This window comes from Gouania willdenowi, chromosome 9, assembly GCF_900634775.1.
Source record: "Gouania willdenowi chromosome 9, fGouWil2.1, whole genome shotgun sequence".
Lineage (NCBI taxonomy): Eukaryota > Metazoa > Chordata > Actinopteri > Blenniiformes > Gobiesocidae > Gouania > Gouania willdenowi.
The window spans coordinates 1522236-1549842 of record NC_041052.1 but is presented as its reverse complement, the minus strand read 5'-3'; the positions used below and the strand labels follow the sequence as shown (position 1 = coordinate 1549842).

Genomic DNA, 27607 nt, shown 5'->3' with positions numbered 1-27607 from the left:
CATATTGTAATATGGAATTCATTGTCTTTGTACCCATCAACAACAGATCTTGGTTTGGTGTGTTTGAGTGATGAACAAAAAAACTATTTCCATTTGCTTCTGGGTCAAAGCCAAATCTGAAGGACATGCAAACTAATGCAGTTACCCACTATCAATGTATGGCCCACAAATGTGACAGGTAATGTATATATATATATATAATGAGGATTGGAGGTACCAATGTTTATTTTGTCTCTAATTTCTTTCACATTTTTATATTTCGAGATGTTGATTGTCATAAAGTGAATGCTGAAAAGTGGTGGATAAAAAAATATCAAACAAACAGGATTATACAGTAACAAATATCTTTATATAGCAACACAGTTGGTGCGTGGTCCATATAAACAATAAATCAAACCAATAAAAACCTTTGATTAATCAGTCATTCAGTTTTCATACTTTACAGGAATCTATTGGTAAACACGTAAATTGTTTGCATTTTAGGACAAAAGCTAAAGTCATAAGCAAGTCGTACAAATGTCTAATCCCTCCAATGTATTGGAGTATTTTGGCCTCAAGAGGGCAGTAACTGTTCATCTAATCTAGTGATCTAATCTATTTTGAAAAAACAACCATATCATTGTTCAAGGTTTCTGAAACTGAAAGCAAATACACACTGTAATAATTCCATGATTAATAAGTAAGTTAAGCAGCATCTTCATCTATCAGCCTCTGTTCTCATCTGTTCCACTATTATCTTGACGGTGTCCAGGGGTCTGATAGTGTAGAGGCATCTCATCCGTACCCTGCCTCCTGAGTCTCCTTCGCACTAAGACGACTGGTACTACCACCACCACTATCAAACCTATTATCGCCCCACAAGCTATTCCTGCCTTTTTTCCACCTGTCATAGGTTTCAATTCTGGGTGAAGCTCCAGCATGAAGTCCCTGACTTCTTGTGGTGTTGCTAGCTTCCATTTCTTGTTCTGCCCTAGCTTGATCCAGCGCCTATCTCCATCAGTCATAAGCAACTCTGAGTTGTTGGATAGCGTCGCCAGAGGTGGTGATTGGGTGAATGGAGGCAGACGTATTGGTTTTAGGTCCCCACCTGTGAAAAGTCCAGACTTGACACAATAAAGGATTTCGCAGCCATCGCTTATCGTGGCCATGTGCTGACTGAAGTTGGGCGGACACCTGGGTTGATTATTTGCCAGCGGGTTGTTTGCCTGACAGCTAAAGAGTCCTCCAAACTGGATGGCGTCTCTAGTGGCCATCTCGTAGTCGTTGCTCACACAGATCACTTGGCCGTCTGAGAGAAACTTAACGGGAATAAAGTTTGAAGGACAGTTTTTAGCTTTAGTGACGGGGTTCTCATTGTTTGATGTGTAAAAGCCTCCGAACAGAAAGCCAGAAGATTCCGGGGCTTTTCTATTTACGGAGCACCAATAGGTGTCAACACGAGCCGATCGAACGTGAACGTTTGTCACACACACCGTTTTATGACAAGTCCACAGCCCAAGAAATCCACAATCATGGCTTTGTTCAAAGCAATCATTTTTAGTGTAAGCTTGCTTCCTGACTTCTGACCTCAGTAAAGTTGGCGTATAAGGGGGACGACAGGAAAAGTCTCTCGTATCTGGGTTTTTCTGGGCCAGGGCCTCACACAATGGATCTGCATCTGGGCTGAGGTTCACACACTGCTGATAGACGCCACCAAAACTGAGGTTTGTCGCAGCACCCTCACAAGACTTATCGTCAACGTTTGCCTGGAAATTGAAGTTTTTGGAGTTGATGTCGACACATCCTGGTCGGGTGTTGATTCTGTAGTAGCGCTCTATGGCTTCACTCACTTTACGGGATACTTTGTAAATTGTTGATGGTGGCAGATCAGGTAAGGTGTTGACGTTTATGACATAGTCCAGGGGAACTCCTGAGCGATCGATGGCTACGAGGTTGTTCTGGATACTTTCCTGCCATTTCTGCAAAGTGATGCCAGGGTAGAAAGGTGTGGCCCCGTGGCTTTGAATGAGTGAGTATTGAATATTGGACTCATAAGTTTGAAGCGATGAGCTCTTCTGGCTACTTCCATCGTCAATGTCAAATTTAAGTATGTTGAAAAAATTGAGGCCGGCTGAAGCCTCGACAATGGATATTTGTGATGCGTTGTCTGGCACGTACGAAGAACTGAGGTAGTCTTCCTGCACCAAAGTAGCTCCAGCGTCAACACTAATGATAACATGAGTGCCATAATCCACCACCATCTTCTCAGAGAGGTAATCTGCATACTTGGTCTGGTTAGTTTCAATAGCATCTGCAATTTCTACGGCTAACGTAGCAAAGCGTGCGTCCAGCCTGAAGTCCGAATAAGCCTTCACAGTGTAGATGAAGTTACGAACCTTTAGAAATAAGAAAAGCGGGACATTAATGTCTGAATCCAACTCTTTGTCAGTGTTGTGGTGGTTTGGATGAATGAGATGGAGTCCAGCTTTAGGGTTGCTGGTCAGATGCTGACACAGGGTTTATTTGGTCAAATGGTTTCGGGGAACAAGCTGGTCTGAGATTCAGAAGTAAACAAGCTTCCAGTGTGTGTGTCTCAGTGAATCTGCTGCTGTTCAGTCCTCTCAAGGTTGTGTACAGTATGTTGCTGATAGTGGTAGTCATAACATAGTGGAGCCTCCTCAGGTAGAGACCTTGGTGAGTGCTATCAGTGTACCATCGTATCTGGCCTGCTTTGGGCAGTCTGACCAGAACTGGCCAGACTGGTCTCCTCCCCAAAACCATTTGACCAATTAAACCCTGTGTCAGCATCTGACCAGCAACCCTAAAGCTAAACTTCATCTCATTCATCCAAACTACCACAACAATCAGTACAGTATGTTTTTTTTCTGATTCTTCCAAGAAACATCAAAGAAATAAACTCACCTGCACTCTTGTCATAGTTGTAAACTCTTTAACCTGATGGGTTTTCATCCTCATGTTCTCCTTTGAAAATTTACCATTCAACACTGGTATAAAGGAGATGTCTGCATTGATGGTGTTGGATGTAACGCTCTTCTGCGCCAGGAATGAACGGATGATCTCTGAGCTCGTCTCCACGCCCGTCTGTTTCTGAGGAATCACAAACACCTCGTCTGGAATCAGATAGCGCCCGTCCTCGGTGGTCTGGCACTGGGAGTAGCTGAGGTTCATGACTCGACCCATGTCCAGGTTACGGAGATTGTCCCAGCCTCCGCCCGGCAACACCTCCAGCGCTGTGATTGAGGGGTTGGTGGAGGCTCGACACTGTCGCAGCCAGTTGGTCGGACGGTCGATGGGGACTGGAGCACAGACATGAAGGAGAGAGAGGGCCAAAAGGGTCAGTGGTGTCTTCAGCATGGCTGCATCAGAAATTAAACCTTGTGAATCAAAAGAAGTCAATTTATACTGTAACTCTACCCACATCCTTAGAAAGATGTTTATCATGTGATCAAGCGAAAGGGAGGATGTGGTTTGTGTTTAAAGGACTCTAAACGCCTTACATTCTCTCTTAGAGCGATGTTTATCACTTGAATACATTTCTCAAAAATTCTAATGCATTGCCTTTTTTTAAACACAGTAACTAGTAGAAAAAAATGTAGAAAAAAGTCCATGTTTAATCCATACAGACTCCTTAGTCTAACTCAGTGGTTCTCAACCTTTTCAGGACGTGACCCACAAAATAAAGGTCCCAGAGAGCAGGGACCCCCACTGTAGCTGAAGGTGATTGAACACAGACATGAACATTGAAGAACAGTCATGTGGAGACAGGACCATCTATAAGGGGGAATAAAGGGGAGAGATTTTTGGGGTCCATCCATAAAGTCAGTAAAAGGATGGTTCATTGTTCTATGAATCTGTGATAACCACATTTATTTATTCATCTGAACTGTTATCCAGGAACGTTTACTATTATTTGTGACATAGTATATCGTCATCCTTGTTCAAATCAGAAATAAAATGGATTAAAAGTAGGGCACCGAGAATCGGTTCCAAATAGGAACCGGTTCCGTACGTCCGGTTCCAGAACGGTTACAAAGATGTTTGCATTTTGATTCCTAAATGCCCGCACTAGTTTGTTTCCGCAGGTTTTATATAAGTGTGTGTGTGTGTGTGTGGGTGTGTGTGGGTGTGGCTACGGTTTCATTTTGGACGCGGAGCGGAAGGGAGATAGAAACTAATCACTGGTAAATAAATATTAGCTCCCTGGTAAAGATAGAAACTGGTGATATTACAGTCTGTACATGCAGTACGGGGATGCATTTACTCCATCTCTGGCTCCTACTGCCTGCCGTCCGGTGAAGCATGTTCCATTTACCGAGGTTGTGTGTGTGTTTAATAAGTCTGTGTGTGTCCGTGTGAAAGTCTGCATGTTTTTGCCTCTGTCCATCCACTTCATTAAATCCATGTCTTTTAAGGCTTTTATTAAATAGTGTAGGCTGTAGTCCGGGCCTCCGCCATCTTGGATTATGTCGTCACCAGCCACCATCGTCGCAAGTCGCGCAAGCGCAGAATGGCCCAAATGACTGTAAAGAGGTCTTATATTAGTCTATTTTCTTTTTTTTTTTGTATATAATATGTTCCCTACAATATAAATAGGTTCACAATATAACTATATTTTAGAGTTCCTGTTTTCACTGTATCCAGAATAATAATACATTTTCTCAACTAGAACTGTGGATTGATTTGCCACTTGACTGTTCCAGGGTTTGAGTTTGTTTTATTTAGTTTCACATCTACCAGTAGCTCTTTGTTTTTTACACTGATGACAACTTGTTTGTAGTTTTATTTCAGTAACTTTCCCTTTTACAGTTACAGTTGGGGACGTTTGTAATTGAATACCCTAATTACAGTACAGTAACCAAATTGAACTGTATCAACTAAGTGAATAAATAAAAATGGCTTTTTAACTCACTCAGTGCCATTGACGAGATAACTCGTCATTTCAAATTCAAACGCTCAGTGCCATTGCAGGGTACAAAATACCCCCAGCCTGTGAGCCAGATAGCAAAATAATAGGTGACATGTAGGAGGTAGCAGCGCACCTTTGGATGAGAGATCATCCATGCTCAGCAGAGCTCAGAGGGAGAGGAGGAAAGGAGTTCATGAGACAGAAAATGGCGCTACGTACGAGAGTTGACATTCCCAGCAGCGCACAGCAGCTTACACTCAACCAGAGCATGTATGGAACTCGTGGATAGTGTGGCAATGGTGAGATAAAACCATAAAAAAACGGGGCAAGTAGTGACACTCTGTATGTCCGGGAGGTGGAGGAAGTTGCGTGTGTACAGACTGACGGGAAAGAAAGTTGGAGGAACGCCAAAATACAGTAAGAAATCCATCAACTCTGACCCAGATAGATAAATAGTAATAATTTTGCCATCAAAAGCCCGGTCTCAGTGTTTTTATATATATATATATAAGGAAACAATGTTCAGATGTTAGAGTTGTCACTAAAGCAAAAAAAATAGCTTTAAAGTCACTGACAGGGATTTTTTAGAAAAAGGCTTTTTTCTCAGCTTTTTGTTCTGAAACTAAAGATTTGTTTAAAACTTGCTCTATTCAACGGCTGATTACAAAAGAATGAAACGAGCCAGAAACAATTTTTTTTTTTTTTTGATGAAAGAAGCTTCAATCTTTCAGAATCTGGTGTCAGATAGTCATAGTAGAAAATCTTCTGTGGGTCTTTAAAATCAGTCAAAATGATCAAAAACAGCTGGCACTGATTTTCTGTAAATATCCCGTATTTTATTGTAATAATAATTAAAATATGCCTTACTAAACTGAACGCCGTCACTAACCTCACGAGAACTGCCACCTGAAATGGCCTTAGTGGCAGTTCTCGCGAGATTATTGCTGACAGCGGCAAAAAAAGCGGCTTAAACTGGCAAATAATGAGTGTAACAAATGGTGAATGTGGTTAAATAGGCAAAAATAATCATGAAATATGGTGAAAAGAGGTCACCAGGACAAATTCCTTGTGTGTATTCATACACTCTTGGTCAATAAAGTTGATTCTGATTCTGATTCTGAAAAGTAACATTGGGTCAACATGTGACATTTGGTGAAAAAGTGGTGGAAAGGGTTTATAAGTGCTGAACATGTCTTTAAAGTTGTCAGAAATGAGAGTAATGTAGCAGAAATACATTAAAAGGAGCAAAAATATAACAATAAAAAATGATGAAAAAAGGTTAAAACAGAGTCGTATAGAGAGAGAGTTGCAACAACAGAAGTCCAAAATATTTGACCGTCACGTGATTCATGGAAGACTGAATTTGTTCCCGGAAGTTAGTGGCGAGCCATTCAAATCCATTGATTCCTAGTGACATAACTGGGATTTTTGGTCGTCAATAACTGCATTGATTGACAATGTTTATACAGAACACGTCATATGTATGTGTATATACAATATATGTTTATGTAGCTCCATGAAATAGTTTTTTTTCCCAACGTAAATTTGTATTAATTATTAGTGTAAACAGTTTACCTGCTTTTTTGACATAGTTAAGGCCAACAATAATTTGGTTAAAAAAATGTGTTAATATGTATTGTATACAGGATGTATTGTTTTGAATTTTCTTTAATTTTCTTAAAAAAAGGGGTCATTAAAAAACACCACATCCAGACGAGACACATTGAAAACATATTTATTATGTTCATACATATATAAAAATAGACATTAGATTTTTTACTATGCACTTATGTACCGTGATAAATTCATTAAATAAATGTCCAACAAAGTAACATTAATAACTTGTCATGCAGTTTGCTGTGCTCTATGTGGATGCTCCAATCATTCTGAAAAAGGAGGTAAAATGTATGACTTCAAACAGAACCAGAGAGGAGAAACAAATGGTTAGCCACAGTCAGCAGGAGAAATCTAAAAATAAATATAAATATCAGGATTACCCGTGACATAGAGAGACACGTGCAAAGACAAACGCTCTTAAATTTCTTTCCATTACAGATACAGGATGGATGAGTTTTTGCTGTTGTGATACATCATATAGTGTGACAGTGTGCATCAAAAACGCTTCTGAATGTCAATCTGTGAGGCGATCATATTCAAACACTCCATTTGCACTTTTTCCACAAATAAAACAAATGAAAAGCGTATTGTTTGATTAAAAAAAAAAAGAAAGAAGAAGATATGTAGCCTATGTGTAGATAAAACTGTGTGTAGTAAACGCTGTGTATCTGCTAATGATCCCTTAATTTTCTAAGAAGAATTTTGAATTTTTTTCTTTTTTTTTTTAACATGAAAACAACAGCAGTGTTTCTCACAATGAAAAAAAAATGATTATAATAATAGTAATAAAAAATGGAAATACAAAAAATTTAAATTTAAATTTACTAGTTTAGTGTGGGATCATCCACTAACATGCCTTAATGCACATGTTAATGGGTTTAGATACGCTGATAATAATAATGATAATAACATCTTACTGTTCAAAAGTGCATCACAAACCGTCTAATCCGCTCTAGCTCCATTCCGGGAACTATTGTGAGGCTCCATGAGCCGCCATTGCTGTAAAAAAACCTGAACCATTGGAGTGAACGGAGTCGTTGCAACTCTCTCTCTATACGGCTCTGGGTTAAAATATGGATAGTTTGGTGTAGTTGCAAAAAAAAGGAAATAATAAGGAAAAACGTGCTCCAATTGTTCAAAATATATTCTTAGTTTCTTGAAGGCATCTGGCGACCCCCTCCCAGTATCTCACGACCCCAAATGGGGTCCTGACCACAACGTTAAGAACCCCTGGTCTAACTGACCAATCCATAAGCCTGTTAGCGGTCAAAGTTTTACAACAGTCTACAAACATCTTTGTGTTCTCTTTGGTAAATACAAGCACAGTGTGTTTACTGGAAAATGATCAACTTCCCCAATAGCAGAAACTAAAACCCACTTTAATTTAAAGTCAGCGGAGTTAAATGTAATCACAAGTGATTAAACATGAACAGAAAGCAGATATTTTAACATAGTCTAGTCACGTCATGTTATGTCATGTCAGTTATCTGATACACAATGAAGCTTTTGCTTTCACTATTGTTTGTTGTTTCAGATAATAACATAGACGTGCTCAGGGTGGAGCAGTGATTTTAAAAGTGAGGGTGTTTCAGAGCAACCGTCGACTCCCAAGTTAGTTTATTAAATTCATTTACTAAAACCATAAAAAAGCTGTTATTAAGTCAGTGATACTCGACATGTGGCTTTTTGTTTTCATTTTAATTATTATTCCCCCAGAAAATCTTAAGAGAAGGAAACTTTTTAACCCCTTTTATTTTTTTACTTTTTTCATTGTCTCTTTTTTGCTTCTTATCCAAATAATTTGACACTTTTTTTTGTTTTTTCAGACTTTAGCTCTTTTTGCCTATAACTATGCATTTTCCCCAGTCTTTGGACGTTCTTTTTGACACTTTTATCCAAATTTTGTTAATTATTTAACCATTTTTGGCCACTTTTCATCTTAATAATCTACTTTTTGTCCAATAAATAACACTTGTTTTATTTTACCCTACATTTTGTTCCACGTTTTTGCACTTTTTCACTATTGTTTGCCACATTTTGCTCATTTAAGCCGCCTTTAGCCATTACACACCACCTGTTTCATCCAAAAGATGTTGCCACTCTTGACTGCTTTTGACCCAATTTTAGTCACTTTTCACTCTTTTCTTGCTACATTTTGGCCACTTTTTTTCGATTCCTAAATGCCTGCACTAGTTTGTTTTCGCAGGGTTTATATAAGATTTAGAACGCGACTGCAGTGTGTGTGTGTGTGTGTGTGTGTTTTTTTGCCACCTGTTACTCATTTTTTGCCAGTTGGTTGGACGGGGACTGGAGCGCAGACATGCAGGAGAGAAAGGGCCTAAAGAGTCAGTGAAGTCTTCACCATAGTTGCATCAGAAATTAAACCTTGGAAATCAAAAGAAGTCAGTTCATACTGTATCTCTACCCACATCCGTAGAAAGATGTTTATCATGTGATGAAGCGAGAGGGAGGATGTGGTTAAACCAGTGAGTCTGAATCTGGAAATCACCTGATGGTGTGTTTAAATGGCTCTGAACTCCTAACATTCTCTTTTAGAGAGATGTTTATCACTTTAATGCATTTCTCCAATATTCTAATGCATTGCCTTTTTTTAAACACAGTAACTGGTACAACAAAATGTAGAAAACAGTCCATGTTTAATCAATACAGACTCCTTAGTCTATCTCAGAGGTTTTCAAACTTTTCAGCCCACAACCCCCAAAATAAAGGTTCCATAGAGCAGGGACCCCCACTGTAGCTGAAGGTGGTTGAACACAGACATGAACATTGAAGAACAGTCATGTGGAGACAGGACCATCTATAAGGGGGAATAAAGGAGAGATTTTTGGGGTCCATCCATAAAGTCAGTAAAATGATGGTCCATTGTTCTATGAATCTGTGATAACCACATTTATTTATTCATCTGAATAATATCCACTGTTATCCAGGAACGTTTATTATTATTATAGTCATCTTAAAGATGGAAATCCTGGTTTTAATCAGAAATAAAATGGGTTCAAAGTTGGAAATTAGAGTAGGCAAAAAATCCAAAAAAATGTGCCACTCGACTGTTTTTGGCCCAATTTTAGTCACTTTTCACTCTTTTCTTGCCATCTTTTGGCCACAGGTTACTCATTTTTTGTCACTTTACTCATCACTGTTACCTCTGTTTACCTTTGTCAAATGGCTGGCTATGATTGGCTGATCACCATTCAATCAATCTAACTTCTCAAACAATCATTTAGGACTCAATCCTACAAACATGGACCAGGTTTTTCTCACCTTCAGTCAAAATAAAATCAAATGACTCACTAGTTGGACTATAGTGAACCTAATGCAATTGAAGTAGGAGGGATTAAAACCAAATCCAGCTCTGTGGTATATATATATATATTTGTGTGTGTATATGTTAGGGTTTCATTTATTCAGACAACTTGTTTTTCACTAAGTTTACTTTGGTCTCCTGACATGTTTCTACTGTCAACTGCCAGTCTTCCTCAGAGGTATCTGCTGATCACTTTGACAGCTTTTGCCAGTTCAAAAATGAAGGAGACAAAATGAACTTACTAATGAAATTATTACGTAGAAGTCATGGACAAAACTGTTTCCAAACATTGGAAACATCAAAGCAAATAACGCTGCAGTATGTAAAGCTCTTTGAGTGACTAAAATAAGGCACTATATACATCCAATGCATTATTATCATTATAAATTATTATTTTTAAAAGCAACCTTTCCTATCAAACATAAAACAATGTGTAAATGCAAATTTTAAAGAAAAAGTGTTTGAATGCAAACAAATATGTAATAACCAAAAAAAAAAACTATTTAATATTTTTTCCTTAATTGAAAGTTTTCAAGTAGAGAAGATTTTTTATTTATTTTTTTTATTTTTTTTATAAAAATTGTGACTTTAATTAAAATAATAGCTGAATGCAATTAAAAAAAAAAAACTTCTTTCCAATCAAAGAAAAAAAGTGTTCAAATGCACATTTTTGGGTGATTGAAATCTGTTTTTTTGATTGATGTCAAATAATTTTCATTGAATATGTATATTTATATTAAATCATGAAGACACACATGTACCTTCATAATCCACTTCCTCTCTAACAAAGCACTTGATGCTGAATCCATCAGAGAGACCATGATGAGCACAACATCTGTTACAAGCAACAAACTCCTGGAAATAATCTGAAATAATAATGATAATAATAATCTGACAATGAGTTCAGCAAAATGCGCTTCGTCCGTATCAGAGAAACAAAGCGATGTTGAAGCAGCAGAAAAAGCAGCAAAATCATAAATCAGTGTTTGAAACGATAGCAGGTCAGTTCAGAAAGGTCAAAGGTCAACAGAATCTTCTTTAGGCCCAAATCGTAGAGAGGTCACTTCTTGGTTTTGGCCACTTTACCTTTGCTTTTCTTTGGACTCTTTGCTTTCTTCTTCTTTGGTGTTTTCTTGGCGTTGGAAGTCGCTCCACCTGCTGCTGCTTTCTTGGGTCTCGCGACCTTTGTGGTCTTTGGCTTCGCCGTCTTCGTCACCGCCTTCTTCTTTCCTGCCGCCGCCGTTTTTTTCTTCAGCTTAAAGGTTCTCTTTGACTGAACCAGAACCTTTTTGGTCAGCAGGCGTTTGAGGGCCATGAGGAGTCTGGCCTTCAGCGCTGCCAGAGAAAGACCGCCTTTGTCGGCGGACGTGGCCACGGCCTTCTGGATCAGCGTGGACGCCGTCCGTTTCTTTGAGGCTTGGCTCCCTTTTTAGGAGACGGAGACGGAGCTGCAGGAGGTGAAATAACTTCAGCAGAAAACATTTTATTAGCTTTAAAACCAGGAGACGGTCAGTGAGGGTCCCTCAGTCAGTGATATCTGTCAGACTTTATCACGCCCTGATGAGAACCGTAGAGAGTCAACCTTGGTTTTGACCTCCTCTCAAACCTCTACTGTTGTTTGTGTTTTTGTAACGAAAATCATGTATGAAATTCACATTAAAACGCAAGTTTATCCAAACAAAAATCACACAAATAACTCTTTACGACCCTAAATATCTATCATCAAATGATCATTTGGATCCAAATACAGACATTTGGCTCAAAAGCACAGAATGTAAACGGAGTTCTGTATTTATTCTTCTATAAACTGTGTTTCACGCTTGAAACAGACAAATATGTTTGTTTAGGTGAAATCATTACAAATAAAATTAACTTTATGAAATGCTATGAAGCACTTTTAGTGTAATTTAATCATTTTTAAAAATAAAGGCGAAACAAATGCATATTTTTCATAAAAATATTTTTAATATTTGCTGCTAGTAAATGTGTTTTTTTATTTCTTGTATCTTTTCTCCAGGTATTTTGTATATTTGCATGCACGTGTGTGTCTTTATGGGGTGCTGCTTGTAAAAGGTGCACATGCTAAAAAAAAAACTGCAGCTTTTTGCAACATTTAGTTTCTATACATTTAGTTTTACACTTGGTGAGTGATTTAACATTTAGATTAATATTCAACATTTAGATTAATATTTAACATTTAGATTTAACAATTAGATTTAGATTTAACATTTACGTATACATTTAACAATTAGATTTAGATTTAACATTTACAGAATCTACACAAAGGACTTTTAAAAACAACGAAAGTTGGTCTAAAATCCTAAAAAAAAAAAAACACCCTGTAAATATTGACCAGCAGGTGTCCTCAGTGAGCAATGTTTGTAACTAAGGTGAGTAATAATACAAAATTAAAAATTGTGTGTGTGTGTGTTTAATTCAGAATTAAATTTGCATTAGGAATTGAGTGTTTACAAGGTCAGTTTAAAGAGAATTTAACTTTTATTCTGAGTTAAAAAGGAATTAAAGCTCTCATGTTAACCTCCCTCTTTTCTATAAACACACTTCCTACGTGCACTGCACTAGTAAATATAGTAAAGTAGATTACTAATTTATTTTATTTTTATTGTTACATTTTAGGTGAGGTGACCCCAAAGTTGAAAAACCTTCTTTTTCTTGTGACTGGTTTGTGGATTTACTCACAGAATGTTCTATAAAAGCACATTTGTCATTGGAAATGTGTTTCTAATGTAGTTTTATTGTTTGAATTATTGTGAAAACAACAACTGCACGTGACGTGCACGTGACGCGCCACCAGCTCCAAAGGTCAGCTGTTTATCTAAAGTTTCCTTTGTGCAGCTGTTTTATTCTTTTATTTAGTGTGATATTAAATCTATAATATCACATGTAATTACATCTATATATTAAAGGTATAAAGCATCTGGTATGTTGTTTATTTTATTATCTGATGAAAGCAGAAGGTGTTCAACTCATGAGTTCTCGCGAGAATTCAGATCCTATTAACTTTAATATGAACAAACTCCGTCAAAAATGCAAACATAAAGCATAAAAAACAACAATAAATGTAGGCACTTTACTTCATGGCAGTTAAGTTTCATAAATTGTATCTTTTTTTGAATAAAGAATAAAGGTCTTTGGCGAGTTTTGATTCCATACATTTTAGGGATTTAATGTAAAGTTGAAATTCGTTTAAGAAGCCGATTAAAATGGGCGTGGTCAGGAGAAATATGGCTTTATTAATAAAGATTAGTAGTACTGGGCCATTTTATTTACTGTTCTTGTGTTTAAAGGAATCTCCAAAGACCTGTTCTGCTGCATTCCTCTTCCTCTTCCTCTTCCTCCTCCTCTTCCTCACTAAAGCATGTGACCAGGTGACCACAGATCCACAGATCCACAGAAAGAACAAAGCCTCCTCCAGTTTTCTCTGAACCATCAAACATCATGGACTGTGGTATTTTCATGTCTAAATTCATCCTCCTGGCGATCAGCCTCGTCTTCTGGGTGAGTTTATCTCTTTTATTACAGACAAAAAAATAATCAAAACCTCCAACAAACTGACCTTTAGTCTTTACTTTTTAATTTTTTTTATTTGGGTGTTTATTTGCCAATGTAACTGAAATATTTGTACAGCATTTTGTGATTATTATTTTTTATCTGTGAAAAGTGCTTTATAAATTATATTTACTTATTTTCTGTTGGAGTCTTTGGTTCCTTCCGCGTAATTACGCACGACGTGCTTCATAGTTTGGTTTGGTTTCTTTTTTTCTTACTGTGTGTTTGTAGGAAGTCAGTAAGTAAGCTCGTGACATTGCCCCCAAAAATGAGAGAGACCCCTACCTGAGGTAGAACAACACCTAAAGGTCTCCCATTCATGAAATGCGTTCTTCAACATTTGACTGCAAACATTGTTAAATTAATACATATTGTTATTCACCCCAGACCTAAAACAGAAGGAAAATATTGGGAGTTAAGACATAAACTTATGTAGATTAATAACACAAGCTCTGACAGCTTTGAAAGTTGACTAACAAATAATTGTGAACAGGAAGTTGTTTTTCCTATTTAAAAAAAAAAAAAAGATATGAATATCATGATGAGTGTAATATATAGAGAACTATGAACACTTGCCTAAAATGAGCTGATATACGTGTGTTTGCACTGATCAATAATCAATGATAAATGATCACCGGCATGTTTTTTTTTTTAGTGAACTTCATGTCCAAACTATAGAAATAGCTCTTGTCCAAACTAATTCTATTCCTAAGTCTGTGGAGATGTGGAAATAAAGCAGAGCGTGGACATTTATTTGATAGTTTTTTGTTTTTTAAAAAAGGAACAAATCCAGTCCAGTTTTCCTTGTTCTCTGATCGTTTCCTGCCACATGTCGTTCACTTCCTCTAATGAGCCAAAGTTGGTACATTTTTATTTCCAGTAAACAGAGGAGGCAAAAGTACTTGTCTTCAGTAGTACTCGAGTAAATGTAGATACTTGAATAAAAAATGACTCTGATAAAAGTAAAAGTAGTGAAGTTGCTCCCTGACTTGAGTAAAAGTAAAAAAGTAAATGCTACTAAATGTACCTGAGTAGAAATAAATTCAATAATACGACAGGATTTTTAAACCAGCAAATTCCATATATTTGATCTTTTTTAAGAACTTGTAGAAAGCTAGTTCATGGAAATAAATGAACGAAGTGTCTATTGATACAGAAACATTAGGAAGCACCTGACCCACGGATTCTTCCTTCTGCTGCCTTCAGTTGAAATCCCGCTTTTATTATATATTTTTTTTTATTTTAACATATTTAACACGGCAAATTCCACCTTTAAAAATACATATAGGAAAAAAAAATTTTTGGGGGTATTTCCTGGGATAGGGCTAAAATGAAAGGGTTAGCGAGCTAGCTAAAAATAAAGATGAACTAAATTAAAACTGACAAAACTTGAAGTCACATGGTGCACCTATCACGTCACCTAAAATGGCCAATGACATAAATTAAATATGTTACCTTTTATGAACACCTGCCGAATTTAGCACTAATTATAGATTACATTTATAAATAAAATGTTTAAAAATTAAAAAAAACCCACAAATGCTCAATTAAACCCAGAGCAGCTTTGAATTTAACATTTTTATAAACTTGAAAACATTAACCAGAAATCTAAAGGACCTGCCAAACAGAAAAAAAGCTCAAACGACCAAAATGTAGCGTCTTTTTACGTCGTGACGTCATCTTCAAAGGTCTTAAAAGCAACAAGCTCATTTTAAAATGTAAGGAGTAGAAAGCACAGATATTTGTTTCAAAAAGAGTAAAAGTAAAAAGTCGCCAAAAAATCTAGATACCCAATTAAAGTACAGATACCAGAAAAAAGTACTTCAGTACAGTAACAAAGTATTTGTACTTGGTTACTTGTCAGTAAATAACGTGTAATTTATCAGAGAAGCTCAGTTTTTATTTTATTATATTATACAGAGGTGTAAAGACAAAGAGTACTGATATTATACTCTTACTTTGAAATTGTGTACAAGTAAGTCATGTGTCACACTTAAGGCCTCAGCTATAGATGTAGTATCTCAGTTTATCCAAATATAAAAAATCTATTAAAATCCACATTTTTAAAACTCAACTTGATGAGAGAACTCAAAATTTTTCCAAACTCTGGCAAATTTTCCTCAAAGTATTCCATGAAATTTCCCCAAATTAGGGGGATTTAATTGAAGTTCCTGTAGGGGCTGATATACTGTTATATGATTTATACGTGAAAGTGAAAACCAGGCACATTGATGTTGAATTTCCATATTTGGCCCCTGAACTAAAAATAGTTTGACACCCCTGAAGTAAGTCATACGTAAAATACTCAAGTACAAGTAAAAAGTAGCTCAATTAAATAGTACTCAAAGTAAAAGTTACTTTCACCTCCATGTTTATTGTTGGTAATAAATCTTGGTACGGGTCCCTTGCGTACAGTAAATATCTCATGTAGAAACTTAAAAAGAAACATTTGGAACTTTATTTATTTTCCACAAAGATCTGTGTAAAATACGAGGTTTGTTCAAATGTACAATCATTTTTAAAGTAAAATAATGCCAATAAATTAAATTTGAAATAAATAAATAATCAGGCTCTAAGTATAGAAATAATTTATGAACTCTAAAACTGAGAAATTAACCTCTTTTCAATGTGCATTACATTTAATCTGATCAGTCGGCTATGATGTGATGCGTTACATTTAATCTGATTGGCTATGATGTGATGCGTTACGTTTAATCTGATTGGCTATGATGTGATGAATTACGTTTAATCTGATTGGCTATGATGTGATGAATTACGTTTAATCTGATTGGCTATGATGTGATGCGTTACGTTTAATCTGATTGGCTATGATGTGATGAATTACGTTTAATCTGATTGGCTATGATGTGATGAATTACGTTTAATCTGATTGGCTATGATGTGATGCGTTACGTTTAATCTGATTGGCTATGATGTGATGCGTTCGATTGTTGTCTGGTCATTTAATTTTTTGTTGTTTCACAATGTCTGTTGACAATTTTTAAATAATAATTTACCTGGTAACAGTTGGGTTTAGAAATGTAACTAATTACTTCTTTTAAAGTGTACTTAAACCCAAGTAAAATTACTGATTTAGAAATATACTCCAAAAAGTACAAGTCTTCATTAAAGCAATTTAATTACAGTAACATAAGTACTTGTAATCCATTACTTTCACTTCTGATATTATATTTATAAGACTTTTAGAAACAACTAGAGCTGGGCAATATATTCAGATTCAAGATATATCGAGTTTTCTATTTTGGTGATATAAAAAATTACAATATTTCATATATATATATTTATAGCTTATTTTGTTTTAAAATACTTGCTTTAGAAGTCGCTGCTTTCACTACTTTTCAGAACAGCGTAAAAAGCTCAGTTTGATGGATTTCTGAGTGCGTTCTAACCCAGACTTTCCCCTGAACAAGCCACACTACCAGTGTGTGGAATAACAGTGTTTGGAATAACAGCGTTTAAAATAACGGCGTTTTTTTTTTCAGTAACAGGGTAATCTAACTAATTACTTTTTACGCCGTTAACGTTACTGAACGTTAAATGTGGTGCGTTACATGCATTGATTGAATAAACTGTGATCTGAAAACATCCCTGGGTTCACACACAGCTGTAGTGAGGAGGTGGGTTAGAAACAAGATGAGTGATTATGATTGGCTAAGGCGTCGTCATGTTTCATGGTAGCCAATCATGTGTCAGCACACGCACACACAACCACTACAGATTTGATGAATCAGCAGAGATGATGAGCGTGGAACAATCTGATGAAAAGTTGTTATTTTTAAGGTGACGATACAAACACTACTTTATATTAATTATGGTCAAAGACAAGAACGTACATGTGACGTGTTCATTACATCCAGGAGTGAAGAAATTTAATGAAGCACCTCACAACGACACACATCTAAAAAACTTTTTTTTTATCAGTAACGCAAATAGTTATTTTTTTTGGTAATAAATTACTTTTATTATAGATTAATTCAGTTACTTTTTGGATCAAGTAGTCTGTAACTATAACTAATTACTTTTTTAAAGTAACGTAACACTGCACACTACAGAACTCACTCACACGCGCCTGCACACAAACACTCATGGCGCGTGTGTTTGCGTGTTAAATTTGTTGCCAACACTTCGTTGTTGCAGACTTATGTGTTATTAATGGGAACGTGACATTTCCAGGCCTTGGGTCACATGTTGGAGTCTCATGCTCGTCTCACTGCTACTTGTGTGGATTTTGCATGTTCTCCTTCTTTTATTTGCTCACACATTCTGAAAAACTTAGTCATCGTTGTGTTTTAATCTAAATTAAACTGAGAAATGTTTCCGTGACCTTTAATTCTTTCTAAATAAGCAGGTGTTGGAAAGTGAGAACCAAAAGTTATTCATTAACTTTCCTATCTTGGTTTTGGTTGTTAATATTTAATTGTAAAACGTTACAAAGGCTTTTATTGTTGAAACCAATGATTCTGAGGTAATTCAAGCAAAAGACACATTTCCAACTGTTTTAATGTTTAAATCCATTTATAAAGTTGTGTCTCTGCTCATGTCCTGGTGCTGATGTCACATTCTAGAGGCGTGGCGTTGGCGCCATGTGGACGCCGTGTGGTCGCTCTACGTCCCTTTAGGCCTCTTTGTGCTGCTTGTTGCACAGGATCAGAGATTAGTGTTTGGATTAAAGCAGTGAGAGCAGAGGTGGAAGGTTTGTGGTGTAAATCTCGTGACTGAGGAGTGATTATAAAAGAGTGAGTCATGCGGTCGACTGTGGAATGAATGAAACTGAGCAGTCACGCTCATATGCAATCATCTGTTGTTCATATCACAGAGGAAGTGATCTGAAAGATACATGCTGGGAGGAATTTCACTTTATTTCAGCAGCAGAAGTAAACCTACTGTGGGGTCTTTTTAGTTCCATTTCTCCTCTTTATTCAATTTAACTTTATTTACAAAGTCACAAACTCATTCAAAACACAGTTATGTTCTAATGAAGATAAAAAACAACACGAGCAGCATCCGTGATGTTGCTTTTTTATTTTTTCTAAGTAGATTTTAAAGCTTCTGGAGAAGAAAATGTTTTACCAGATTTGATTTATTTATTTATTTTTGAACATGTGAAAACAAAACCAATATGTATAAAATAACAGGAACGTCACAAACAAGTCAAACACACAAAGTAAAACGATTTCAATAAAACATTTACACATAAAAAAAGAACTAGTAAGAAGTTTATGATAAAGACATAAGGACACTGTGTATGCCTCTAGATAATAAATTAGGGTTTTTCAACCTTGGGTTCGTGACCCCATTTGCAATCGCCTGAAATATCCAGTAATAATAAAATAAAATAAAAACCTGAGGAAAAATTACATTTTGAAATTTAAAGAAAATGTTTTAAGTACATTTATAAATTTGAATTTGTATTTAGCTGTTTTGCACAATAATAAAAAAAACACAATACATATCATAAAAATAGATATACAGTGCAGGAAGAAGCAGAAATCTCAAAGTTTTAGCATATAAATATATATATGTATAAATATATACTGTATATATATATATATATATGTTTAAAGTAAAACCACACACACAATAAATACTTTCCCTTCCTTAAATATAAATCAAGTTCAACTAAAATGCAGTATAATCAGTATCTGTGCACTGATTCTGACTATTTATAACGCAAATATGATTTAAAAAAAATGTATGATATAAAAATGGGGTCACAACAAGAAAAAGGTCGGGAACCCCTGCGATAAATTAAAGATCATTTGCTCGCGAAAAATAAAATGTAAAAGGCTGAAATTGTTGTAAACACTCTCTTATTGACATTGTTGGTAAGGTTTGGTGCATTGCATTGTGGGATGTGGAGTCCTGTTGATGACACATAGAAGTGTTTTTACTTCATTCTTACTACACTACATTTAAATGTCAGACTTGATGAAATGTTACATCATCAGATGTTCCAATGGATTTCCAAATAAAAAGAGTTGATAAATTAATTTGTTTTTGACAAAAAGCTGCTTTTGGTTTGTTATCAAAGAGGTGATCAGATTAAGTCCAATCATGTTGATTTCACAGAATGATTATTGTGTAAATATAAACTGTAACTAATGCATTGATTAGTTTTCACGAGCTGATATTTAAACGGATACAGAAAAGCATGACAACAATGTGCTTAGTACAGAGTCGTCCATAAGCTCTGTCTTATGATGATGATGATGATGATGATCTCACTAACATAAGCATGACTGAGGGAAACATTGTGATGACAGCGTGACTTGTGGTCATCACTAACATCATCACATTATTAAAAAACATCTGGTGTTTCTCAGTCATTTCAACAGAAAAAGAATGTATTATCAAATGGCCACGCCCACTTTGGGTCAGAAATGCCATAAAAAAACCATGATTCATTGTGTAAATGACCACGTAATTCATTTATAGATATATCTCATCCTCTCCAAATACACAAATTCAATGGAACTCTACAGTATTTTCACTGCTCAGTGAGTCAGTATATCACATGATGGCAGCCATTTTTAATCTGACATTTTTTTAAAGAACTCTCAGTTTTTCCAAAATCCTGGAATTATTTTTAAATCATTCCACAAAATTTCCCTAAATTACTTAAAGATTTGTCACAAAATCAACAACATTAAAGTGCAGATCCTGGTATACAGAATGGGTCAATGACGTGACACCTAAATATTCTGAACAAATGCATTTCTTATAATTAAAGGTTTGAATGTATGAGATACCAAATATTTAGAAACTAGTATATATGTGTTCCCTTAGATTTTTAATTTTTTATTTTTTTTTAATGTTACTAAATGACTTATGTAACTTATTATTTTATTCAAAGTGTCCAAATATCATGTGGTGCGACTGTCTGGCCATGGCTGCTGTTTAGAAAAAATCTTTGAATAAATGAAACGTTAACATTTGTTATAATTTTAGACAACTTTTTTTTTTCAGGAAATTTACTTTGATCTCCTGACACGTTTTGACTGTCAACTGCTAGTCTTCTTCAGTGGCGTCTGCTGATCGCTTTGATGTTTCCTTTGATGTCTTCTTGACATCCACTTAGCAGTGCCAGCAAGATTCTTTTTGTCTTCTTAATTATTATCTTTAAAATTATTCTAAACCAATCAAATTTATTTTCTGCCTCATTTTTTTTTATTACTAATTATTGTCACGTATACAATTTTTCTAAGTATTTCTATTTTTATTTCCATCATAATATTCATGCAAACCTTGGCCAATGATGAACATTTTTATGAAATATTATGTAGGGGGAATCCGTTATTGCCTTAACTGTCCCTTATTGTTAGATATTATTGATGCCTTACATATTTCACATCTTATTTATTTGTGGCAGTGCAAACTAGAGCACATTAATGATGAAATGGTGTGTGTTTTGGCCCCTGGCTCTCCAGGACCAGACCGTAGCACTCCTGTGTTTAAGGCTGAAAAATGGAACTAAATAAATAAAGAAATGTAACGTGAAGGGTTTGTGAATAATGAGCACAAACACATGCTAACGTATGACTTTAGTTCTTCTGTTTTTTATCTGTTCTTTATCTGACTCATGTTGTCGTCCTCAGGCTGCAGGAGCCGCTCTGGCCTACGTCGGCTCCTACTTGATCAAGAGCTACGATGGCTTTGAACACTTCATCCAGGATCGCCACGCACTGATCCCAGCGGCCATCATCATCGGTGCCAGCGTTCTGCTGTTCATCATCGGTCTGGTTGGATGCTGTGCCACCTTCCTAGAGTCCAAAGTCTGCCTCGGATGTGTAAGTTTGAGATAAAGTTTGATTTTATTATTCTAAGAATAGCTTAGCTCATCATTGCTATTTTACTTAAAGATATTTTCCTATTTTTGACAAATGTTGCCTAAAATATTTTAAATGTCCTTATTAGTAGATCTATGTCTAATAAAACACATTATAATACACCAAATTCATTTGATTGCCTTTTAAAAATAGGACTACTTTACAGTTTTAGAGCCTGTGTTCCTCCATCTTGAAGTCACGTGATTGATGATGTCACACGGCCCCACTGCCTGTAAACATCTCATTGTTTTCTATTGGAGTGAAACATTCAGCCTGATTTTTAGATCATTTAGCAGCTTTTGAGATTATTTAACAGCTTATTCAGTCACAATAACAACTTGTGCTGCTTTTGGTTGTTGTAAAAAAGCAGGAAAAGTTAAAGATGTGGATGTAAACCTCTTGTTTACAGAAAGAGAATAAAAACAGTTGTGACCACAGTGGGCGACAGTTCCCACTCTGAAGGGACCTTTACTCTCCCTTAAACAGTGCGCTGACATGCTCTGGTGGCTGAAGTTAGCGATAAAATTACGGACAGTTGAAAGACTCCCAACCTCAAGGACTTCTATTCTATTATCAGCATCTTTAACTTTTCCTTGTTTTTTAGAGCAACCAAAAGCAGCACAAGTTGTTATTTTGACTGAAAAATCTGCTAAATTATGTAAAAATCAGGCTGAATGTTTCACTCCAGTAGAAAACAATGGGATGTTTACAGGCAGTGGGGATGTGTGACATCATCAATCACATGATTTAAAGATGGAGGAACACAGGCTCTAAAACTGTAAAGTAGTCCTATTTTTAAAAGGTAAATTAATGAATTGAATTGGTGTATTATAATGTGTTTTGGTAAACATAGATCTAGTAATAAGGACATTTAAAAGATTTTAGGCCAAATTCATAAAAACATTGAAGGATCACTTCATAGTGTACGCCTCATCAATCAATAAATCAATAATCATTTGCATAAAAAAATGTGAAAGGATAAAAATGCAGCTTCAAAATGTAGTGTTGATCTCCAATGTAAACACTCTTATTGACGTTGTTGGTAAAGTTTGGTGTATTGCATTGTGGGATGTGGAGTCCTGTAGATGATACAAAGAAGTGTTTTTACTTCCTTCTCATTGTGATATTTCAAGGTTAACTCTAATATTATATTAAACTGTCCAAAAATGTGCAACCATAATATTCCCTGATTATGTTTTTATTTATTTAACTTTTATTTGTTCTTTTTTTTCAGTTCTTTATCATCATTATGGTGGTTTTTGCTGCTGAAGTCGTTGCGTTGGTTTATCACTTCACCTACAAAGACCAAGTGAGTTTCTGTGGAGATTGTTTGATTGTTTTATCTTTAAAAACAAACTGATTCCAACACGTCGTATCCTTTGCAGATAACCAAAGATTTGGGGAGCAACATGACCATGACGTTCAATAAGTACGGAGAACCCACTGAGACTGAAATTGTGGATGTACTGCAAAAAACGGTCAGTGCTGAAAATATTCACATTCTATGTTTCTAACTTGATTCTAAATGTTCACAGATGAGGAGGAAAACAAGTGGATTCTTCTATCTTATCGTGAAGGTTTCTTCAATTAAAATTAGTTGCTACAATATTTAAAAATGAAAAAACAAGGCCATAGTAATGTAACTAACTATATTGTAAAGCCTGTAAAATAATAATAGAAAAGAATAAACTCCGCCCTCGCCCCCAACTGATTGGCCTGTACTTGCACTATGGGCGGGGCCAGTCTCTGTTAAAAAAAAAGAAACTAATTTAGTTAGTTTGTGCAAATATTGTAATTTGTTGTGTTAAAATCTATTTAGTACAGTTAATTATTCTTTTTGTGTATCCAATTTATTGTTTTTCACATTTATTTTTTTTTGCTATTACTATAGATAATTTTCAATGTGTATTTAAATAATAGATATGTTATGTATACATGTTATGTTTATTATATTTTGTAATGTTAAATCTAAATTTATTTTATGTGTATTATAATTCTCTTATGTGTATTATCATTTAATAAGTATTATAATCTTTTTACATTGAATCTAGATTTATTTTGTGGATCATCATTTTATGTTTTTTCTATATGTATTTTATGTGTATTATCTATTATTGATTCTACATTAATTTTGTGTATTATAATTTAAGTGTTTAATCTAAATGTATTGTATTTTCTATTTTATGTATATTGTATTTTTTTAATCTAAATGTATTTTGTGTATCATAATTATTTTATGTTTTTTTAATTTATTTTATGTATATTATAATTTAATGTTTAACTAAATTTATTTTTTGTATTGTAATATTTTAAAGTTTAATCAAAAATATTTTTAAGTTTATTATAATCTTTTTAATATTATATCTAAATTTATTGTGTATTATAATTTTTTTAATTTTATTCTCACTTTATTTTATGTGTATTATAATTTTTTAATGTTTAATCTAAATTTATTTGTGTATCAAAATTTTTTTACATTTATTCTAAGTTTATTTTATATGTATTTTAATTTAACGTTTATTCTAAATTTATTGTGTATTATCATTTTTACTGTTCATTCTAAATTTATTTTTGTGTATTATGATATTTGAATGTTTATTCTATATTTATTTTGTGCGTATTGTAATTTTGTATGTATATTTATCGTGTTGTTTTTCTCTGTGCAGTTTAAATGCTGCGGTGTGTATAATTACACCAGCTGGACCAACACCACCTGGTTCCACACTCACAACAGCAGCGTTCCCACATCGTGCTGTAAGAACAGCAGCTCCACGTGCACCGGGAGACTGGACCAGCCCGACCTCATCTACCTACGGGCACGTTCAGACGTCTAGAATCAGAGATTTTAAAAAGTCATTTCATGTAATTTAACTCCTTTATTTGTTCTTTTTCTGTTGTGTTGTATTTCAGGGCTGTGAACCCACGATTAAAGACCTCCTGGACAATGTGCTTTTTTACGCTATGGTGGTCGTCCTGGTCTTTGCCGTCATTAAGGTAACAGAGTTAAGGCTTCTTAAGTGTTTCTAAGGAAGAGGAAGATCTTCATTTCTGATTAAATCTGACTCACACTTCGTCTGAAAGAGAAATTGATTCATATTCTTCAAATGTCGTAATTAAGTCAAAGTTCTGGAGTTGATCCCCATTGTCCTCACAGTGAGATCTAAACCTTTGGTTTAATTACAAATTTTTATCTCATTTGTAATTGTTTTTGTTGAATTAATTTTGTCTTTATTTTCAAATATTTATTCATCTTTATTTTTAAATATTTGTTTTCTTCATTTTAAATATTTGTTTATTTTTATTTTTAAATATTGGTTATCATCTTTTTTAAATATTGGTTTTCTTCATTTTTAACATTAGTTTATCTTCATTTTTGAATATGTTTCCATCATTTTTAAACATTTCTTTTTCTTCATTTTTAAATATTTGTTTACATCATTTTTAAATTAGTTTATGTTCATTTTTATTCATTAGTTTCTTTACTTTAAAGGCACACCGTGGACCCATTTTAAGGAGGTATTTTAAATGATTCCTCAGGACAATATACAATGTTTAACAGTATTAATGCTCATAGCGGGGCTTCCCTCTGGAAATACCGACTATGTAAGTTTGGAGGAGACGGACCGTCTTTGGCAGGTCATGTGACCTGGAGAACGTTTCACTTTATGGCAGTCATGTGACCACAGGCTCTGATCTACTCATTGGTCCAATCCTTATCCCAAAGGGTCCAGGTCAACTACTGTCTGCATACACAATAAAAAGACGAAGGGAGGCTAGCCCGACTGACTGACTGTTGATTTTAAAATCTCTATTTTTCTATTTATTCAGTTAAAGTTTGAAACAGCTCTCTGTTCTGTGATAAATTACTCATCAATGGATTAAATTACTCAAAATCAGAAACAATATCAGAATGTTACATCTGCTCCAGTTTTCTGATTTGCTAATGTTATTGTAAGTTAATTTGATGTATTTATGGGGAAAAACATGAATTAGTCAGTCTAAAGTCTTACTACGATCTATTAAATCTGTGTTTGATGTTTTTCTGCAGTTCTTCGGGTTGCTGAGTGTGTGTGTGGTGATGTGTAAAAACAACAGCCATAGGAGTGGATACCAGCCTCTCTACGCCTGAGCCTCTTCCTCTTCCTCATCCTCTTCCTCTCCTGCTTTGATTGAGTTTTAATGAAGTAAAGACGTCCGGTTGGATCAGAATCGAGAAGAATCCACGTCTGGTGTCAGAAACATATGGTTTGTCTGTTTATCTCTGTGTTTTTTTCTCTCCACTGACACTTTCCTCACATAATTTTTGTTTTTTTAATTTAATGATCACTGTAATCAGTTTTAAATGTTTTTTTTTTTTTTTTTTTGGGGAAATCTAGAGGCTGATATTTTTGCTTGAAGTCTTAAATTTCCTTATTTTTCCTTTGCAAACGACTCTTTGTATACAAATTCTTTCTACGTCTGCCTTAAAGGAGCTTTAAAGCTTCTCACACTTTAAACAGCAGCGTGATGTCTTTATAGAAGGTTTGCAATATTTATAGACATCAGAATGAACATATTATGTCATTTTATGGTTAGATATCTGCACTAAATGGAATTGTTCATAAATGTTTTGGGGTTTATCATGTTTGTTATATTTCTAGATTAAAAAAAAGGTGAATATTTCACTCACATTTTGTCTTTTTGTATTTTGTTGGGTCACTTTCAGTCACAATCACATTCTTTGTGTCCAATTCATACTAAAACATGTAACACACGTACCATCGTTGGTTATCTCGCTCGTCCTGACGCGACCGTGTTGATAAAGAATCCATAAATAAGTCATTTACAGGATAATAATGTTCAAGTCTTACTAAGACTTTTAAAATGCACATATACAGAGTCCATAAATATCAAAATCTCCATACTGTGATTATTTATAAAAAATTTCTACATTTTTAAACCAATAAACATAATTTTTTACAGATTAATTAACGCTTGTGTTTTGGCTGCAGTAACAAACGTAGCCACTAGATGGAGGTAGAAAACCAGTTAGTGAAAAGATTATTTTCTGTTGGAAAAAAAAATGTTCAAGTGCCCCCCCCCCTTTGTGTGGAGTTTGCATGTTATCCCCCTCGTTTTTTTCCTTCTTCTAGATGTCATAGTTTCACATACAAAAACATACATCTTTGGTTTCTTTTTATAATACCTTGAAGCACAATGACAGTAACGCTCATTTTCTATTATTTTCCCATTATAATAAAAAGCCACATTGACAAGTTTTCCTTATATATTCAGTATATATTCAGACATCATTAATTCCATATTCTCCCAGGTCCAATAAATATATATATATTCCTAAACAGTTTGCCATAATCATGGACCAACAAGGGGAGTTTTAAGAAGCAGCTCCAGCACTTTGTACTGACTTTAGCGCCCTCTGGTGGACAAAGAGGGCTTTAATTCATGGATGTTTATTTTTATTTTTATTTCATTCAAGAAATATATATATATATATATATATATATATATATATATTTTTTTTTTTTTTTTTTTTTTTTTTTTTTTCCTTGACATTGAAAAAAGAAAAATATGAATGAAAAAGAGCAGAAAGAAGTAAAACTTATAACATCTGCCCTCTCCCTACAAAGAAAAAACTACTATGGGAGCATGGATGGTGTGTATATACAGTATATATATATACTTTCATTCCATATATTCCCAATAAATTTATATTTAATTTTCTAAATGGCTTGCCATACATGATGTTATGTCTTAATTACTTTAATCTAATTTTAACAGTATACTTTGCTTTCTTTTAAAAACAACTTAAATTAAAATTAAAGCCGCAAGCAGCGTCATAGGGTCCAAAGAAGTGGGCGGGGTTGGTAACCCAAGATTGTGTGTCCCAATGTTGTTGTGCAAATTGGTCAAAAAAATAGCTGAGATATTGCATTTAAAATGCTTTAGCATTAGCATTATCCTAGCAATAAAAATAGAAATCATCTTGGAATAGCCTTAGCTTATCCATAACATTACTGTAGCATTAGCCTAGCAATAACATTAAAGTAGCATTAGTCTAACCTTACCATTAACCTAGCAATAGCATTAACCTAGCATTAGCCTAGAAATAAAAATAGCATTAGCATATAATAACATTACTGTAACATTAGCCTAGCAATAACTTTAGCCTAGCAATAGCATTAGACTAGCAATGGAAATCACCTAGGAATAGCATTAGCCTAGCAATAACATTAAAGCTAGAGTAGGTGATTTTCTCCAGATACACTTTTTAAGTTTTTGGTTAAAATTGTCTTCATGTCCTGACAGAAATTAAGATCTTATGTGTTCTGAAAAAGGAAGGAA

General features: G+C 34.8%; 3 protein-coding genes across 3 annotated transcripts; 1 reads left to right on the top strand and 2 right to left on the bottom strand.

Moving 5' to 3' along the window:
• Window positions 1–429: 429 nt before the first annotated feature.
• On the bottom strand, window positions 430–3354 carry LOC114469888 (macrophage-expressed gene 1 protein-like). Its single transcript, XM_028457777.1, has 2 exons — window positions 2902–3354; window positions 430–2375 (listed from the first exon to the last, which is right to left on the bottom strand). The coding sequence occupies exons 1-2, from the start codon at window positions 3352–3354 to the stop codon at window positions 705–707; spliced, it is 2124 nt and encodes a 707-aa protein (XP_028313578.1). The 3' UTR covers window positions 430–704.
• Window positions 3355–10908: 7554 nt separating this feature from the next.
• LOC114469383 (protamine-like protein) lies at window positions 10909–13306 on the bottom strand. Its single transcript, XM_028456880.1, is given in 3 exon segments — window positions 10909–11264; window positions 11267–11314; window positions 13171–13306. Coding segments are annotated over 3 exon segments (540 nt in total).
• Window positions 13202–25935, top strand: tspan36 (tetraspanin 36). The gene is made up of 7 exons (XM_028457739.1): window positions 13202–13367; window positions 21035–21226; window positions 22500–22574; window positions 22651–22743; window positions 23932–24081; window positions 24176–24259; window positions 25314–25935. The coding sequence occupies exons 1-7, from the start codon at window positions 13308–13310 to the stop codon at window positions 25392–25394; spliced, it is 735 nt and encodes a 244-aa protein (XP_028313540.1). The 5' UTR covers window positions 13202–13307; the 3' UTR covers window positions 25395–25935.
• Window positions 25936–27607: the final 1672 nt, after the last annotated feature.

Bases quoted from the DNA above. Each gene is read 5' to 3' on its own strand.
- tspan36 (XM_028457739.1), top strand. From the start codon at position 13,308: ATGGACTGTGGTATTTTCATGTCTAAATTCATCCTCCTGGCGATCAGC. The intron at 21,227-22,499 runs GTAAGTTTGAGA...CTTTTTTTTCAG, and splicing joins CCAAAGTCTGCCTCGGATGT to TTCTTTATCATCATTATGGT. The intron at 24,260-25,313 runs GTAACAGAGTTA...GTTTTTCTGCAG, and splicing joins TGGTCTTTGCCGTCATTAAG to TTCTTCGGGTTGCTGAGTGT.
- LOC114469888 (XM_028457777.1), bottom strand. From the start codon at position 3,354: ATGCTGAAGACACCACTGACCCTTTTGGCCCTCTCTCTCCTTCATGTC. The intron at 2,376-2,901 runs GTGAGTTTATTT...TTATTTCTAAAG, and splicing joins CAACTATGACAAGAGTGCAG to GTTCGTAACTTCATCTACAC.